At 50.0% G+C, this 3,362-nt stretch overlaps 1 protein-coding gene across 1 annotated transcript in view; it reads left to right on the forward strand.

Annotated features, from left to right (window-relative positions):
* Positions 1 to 3,362, forward strand: part of LOC109924526 (solute carrier family 2, facilitated glucose transporter member 4-like) — a 28,715-nt gene that overhangs the window by 4,427 nt on the left and 20,926 nt on the right. The window contains exons 5-6 of the mRNA XM_048620219.1: positions 1,757 to 1,919; positions 2,530 to 2,717. Coding sequence (XP_048476176.1) covers positions 1,757 to 1,919; positions 2,530 to 2,717 — 351 coding nt within the window. The remainder of the gene's footprint in view (positions 1 to 1,756; positions 1,920 to 2,529; positions 2,718 to 3,362) is intronic.

Consider the following 3,362-nt stretch of genomic DNA (forward strand, 5'->3'; position numbering starts at 1 on the left):
GGGATTGAGTGTTTATGGAGCTCCCTGAGTTTGGGATTGAGTGTTTACACAGCTCCACGAGTTTGGGTTTGACTGTTTACAGAGCTCCCTGAGCTTGGGATTGAATGTTTTCAGAGTACTCTGAGTTTGGGATTGAGGATTTACGGAGCTCCTTGAGTTTGGGATTGAGGATTTACGGAGCTCCTTGAGTTTGGGATTGAGTGTTTACAAACCTCTTCTCCCTGGAGTCCAGAATAACGAGATGAGATCTAATTGAGGTCCATAAGATGCTAAACGGGATTGAGAAAGTAGATGTAGAGAAGTTGTTTAGTCTTGTGGCCCTTTCTAGTACAATACTAGACGCTATACTGTGAGGATAAGTGATGGCCGATTGAAAACAGAGATGACAAGGAATGAGTTTTGTCATTGGCTCATGAATCTGTCGAATTGACTCCTCCATAGTGCAGTGTATGCTGGGGTATTGAGTAAATTTTAGAAGGAGACAGATTTTTTAATGAGTTACAGGTTGAAGGGTGACGGAACAAAGGCAGGAAAGTGTAATTGAGTGCAAGTTGAGATCACCTACGATTGTATGGGGGGTTGGCGGAGCAGGCTTGAATAGCTGAATGGCGTCGTCCTGCTCCAAGACCTTCCGTAATCGGAAGCAGAGGCGTTGTTCCTCGAGCTTGTGTCGTCCTTTGCTGGATCACTGCTGCAGGCAGCGTCTAAATGGGAGCAAAATGGTTTATTGAAATGGCAAGCAACTGGGAAGTCGGGTCGATGATCCAAACAGAGCCGAGATGTTCCACAGAGCGGGCACTCAGTCCGAGTTTGGTCTCTCCAGTGTAAAGGAGATTTTTGTTAGCAGCCCGTTTAGATTTGAGACTGATTTTGACAAGGGCCTTTCTACCATCTGTTAGCATCATCTTCCTCTATCTCTCTCAAAGCTATAAAAATAAAACATTTGCAACTCCTGCAGAGGAGCCATGCCGGACTCAAAACCCTCACTTTGTTTCTCTCTCCATCGATGCTGCCGGGCCTGTTGGGTTTCTCCAGTGTCCTCTGCATTTGTTTGCGGGAAACACTGGGGGCTGAGCAGGGGAACTGTGTGTCCAGGGAACAGGGCACACCAGACTGATTCCTGGGATGGCAGGACTGACGTACGAAGATGAGGCTGAATCCATTAGGACTATATTCACTGCTGTGTATGAGGGGGGGACGTCTCAGAAACCTGTAATGTTCTAACAGGACGAGACTTGGGAAAATGCAGGAAAGGGGTTCCCAATGACTGGGGAGTCCAGATTAGGGCCTAAGACCATAGGATAGGCCATTTAGTACTGAGATAAGGAGAGAGAGTGATTAGCCTGTGGAATTCTCTCCTACAGAAAGTGATTGAGATCAAAACATTCAATGTTTGTGAGAAGGAATTAGATATAGTTTAGTTCTTAGGGATAAAGGGATCGAAGGGAGAACAAGGTACCCAGTTGGATGATCAGCATTGATCGTATTAAATGGAGGAGCATATTCAAAGGACTGAATGGCCTACTCCTCCTCCTATTTTCTGTGGGACACCCATGTACAAAGCACAGGACTCATGTGTACCCGACATGGGACACACGTTTAACATAACACCAGGCGGGTGATTTGAAATGAATGGATTCAGATAAAGGGAGAGAGCGCAAGAGACTAGAAGTTATGTTGTCGTGGATACGGGCCTACTTGCAGGCCTGGCTTGAAGCCTCTCACAGACAAGTCTCCCTTTGTGTGTCTCGCTTAGATCTTTGGCCTGGACGACATCATGGGGACCGACGAACTTTGGCCTCTGCTCCTCGCTGTGACGGTGTTCCCCGCTGTCCTACAGGCCACACTCCTGCCGCTGTGCCCCGAGAGCCCACGCTACCTCTACATCATCCGCAAAGAAGAGGGCAAGGCCAAAAAATGTGAGTAGTCCACAGCCTCCCAGGAGGCCTCGTTCTCTGCTTCCCCTTCGCCAACCCGGTCTAGCGTGATGTGTGATAGGCTTGCATGTCGTTAGCATCTCCACTGGATGTCCATAGCGACGCTTTCGGGCCAATCAGGGATAGGCAATAAATCCTGGGCCTACCCGCATCATGTGAATGAACAAAATATATCATTTCCCAGCCGATGGCTTTTTTTTGTTTGTGGCGTAGTCACCATTGGAATAAAGGAAATGTAGCAGCCATTCACACACAGCAAGATCCCACCAGCAGCGACAGTTTTTGAACGGTGTTGGTTGAGGGATAAATGTCGGGGCTAGGACCCGAGGGCTACTCTTTCAGGAGTGACTGTGGAACTTAAGTCCATCTCAGCTGAAGGATGGTTCCCTCAGACACTCCAGCCCTTGCTCGGGAATGTGTTGGAGTGATGCCTTATCATGAAATCTCCAGAGTGGGACTCGAACCCACTTCCCTCTGATTCAAGAGCGTTTGAGATCCACTAAATGTGCCCAACCATCTACGGAGAGGTGGGGGAGTAAACGGGAGACGACGAAACATTTTCCTTCCTTTCACACCCACCCTTCCCCTGCAGGTTTGAGGATGTTGACGGGGAGGCAGGATGTTACGAAGTCACTGATGGAGATGAAGGAAGAAAAGAGGAAAATGGACATGGAGCCCAAAGTTACCATCGCTCAGCTCTTCAAGATGGCGTCGTATCGCCAACCCATCTCCATCGCAATCATCCTTCAGCTCTCCCAGCAGCTGTCTGGGATCAATGCTGTAAGTATGATCACCTGAACCTGAAAAGGGTTGGCACCAAACGCTGCAATTTCCAGTCTCGTAGCCCCAACTGTGTGGTGGTTGGGACTTGGCTTGGCTTCATTACCACAACAACAGGGGCGTGACCCAAGAGCAATTGAACACCCCGTCATGTATGGTTCAGTGACCCAACACTTGGCCAATCAGGGAGCCTCTATTTGTGTCTTCAGCTTAGAGGCAGGGATCCTCGGGGAGAGAGGGATCCTCGGGGAGAGAGGGATCCTCGGGGAGAGAGGGAGCCTGGGCGAGAGAGGGAGCCTGGGGGAGGCAGGGAGCCTGGGGGAGAGAGGGAGCTTGACAGAGATGGAGAGGCTGGCAGAGACAGGGAGGCTAACAGAGAAAGGGAGCCTGGGGGAGAGAGGGAGCCCGGGGGAGAGAAGGTGCATAGAAGAGAGAGAGAGAGCCTGGAGGAGTGGTTTTTGGGAGGGAATTCAGGAGCTCGGGGTCCAAGCAGCTGACAGCATGGCTGACGATCATGGAGCAAACGGGAATCGGCTCATATTCAGAATACCAGAATTGGACAAGTGCAGAGATCCTGGATGGTTATGTGGGCAAGAGCAGGTAACAGAGATAGGGAAGGGTGTAGGGGGCTAGAGGAGGTAACAG

Source organism: Rhincodon typus, chromosome 45 (genome assembly GCF_021869965.1).
Source record: "Rhincodon typus isolate 14 chromosome 45, sRhiTyp1.1, whole genome shotgun sequence".
NCBI classification, from domain to species: Eukaryota; Metazoa; Chordata; class Chondrichthyes; order Orectolobiformes; family Rhincodontidae; genus Rhincodon; species Rhincodon typus.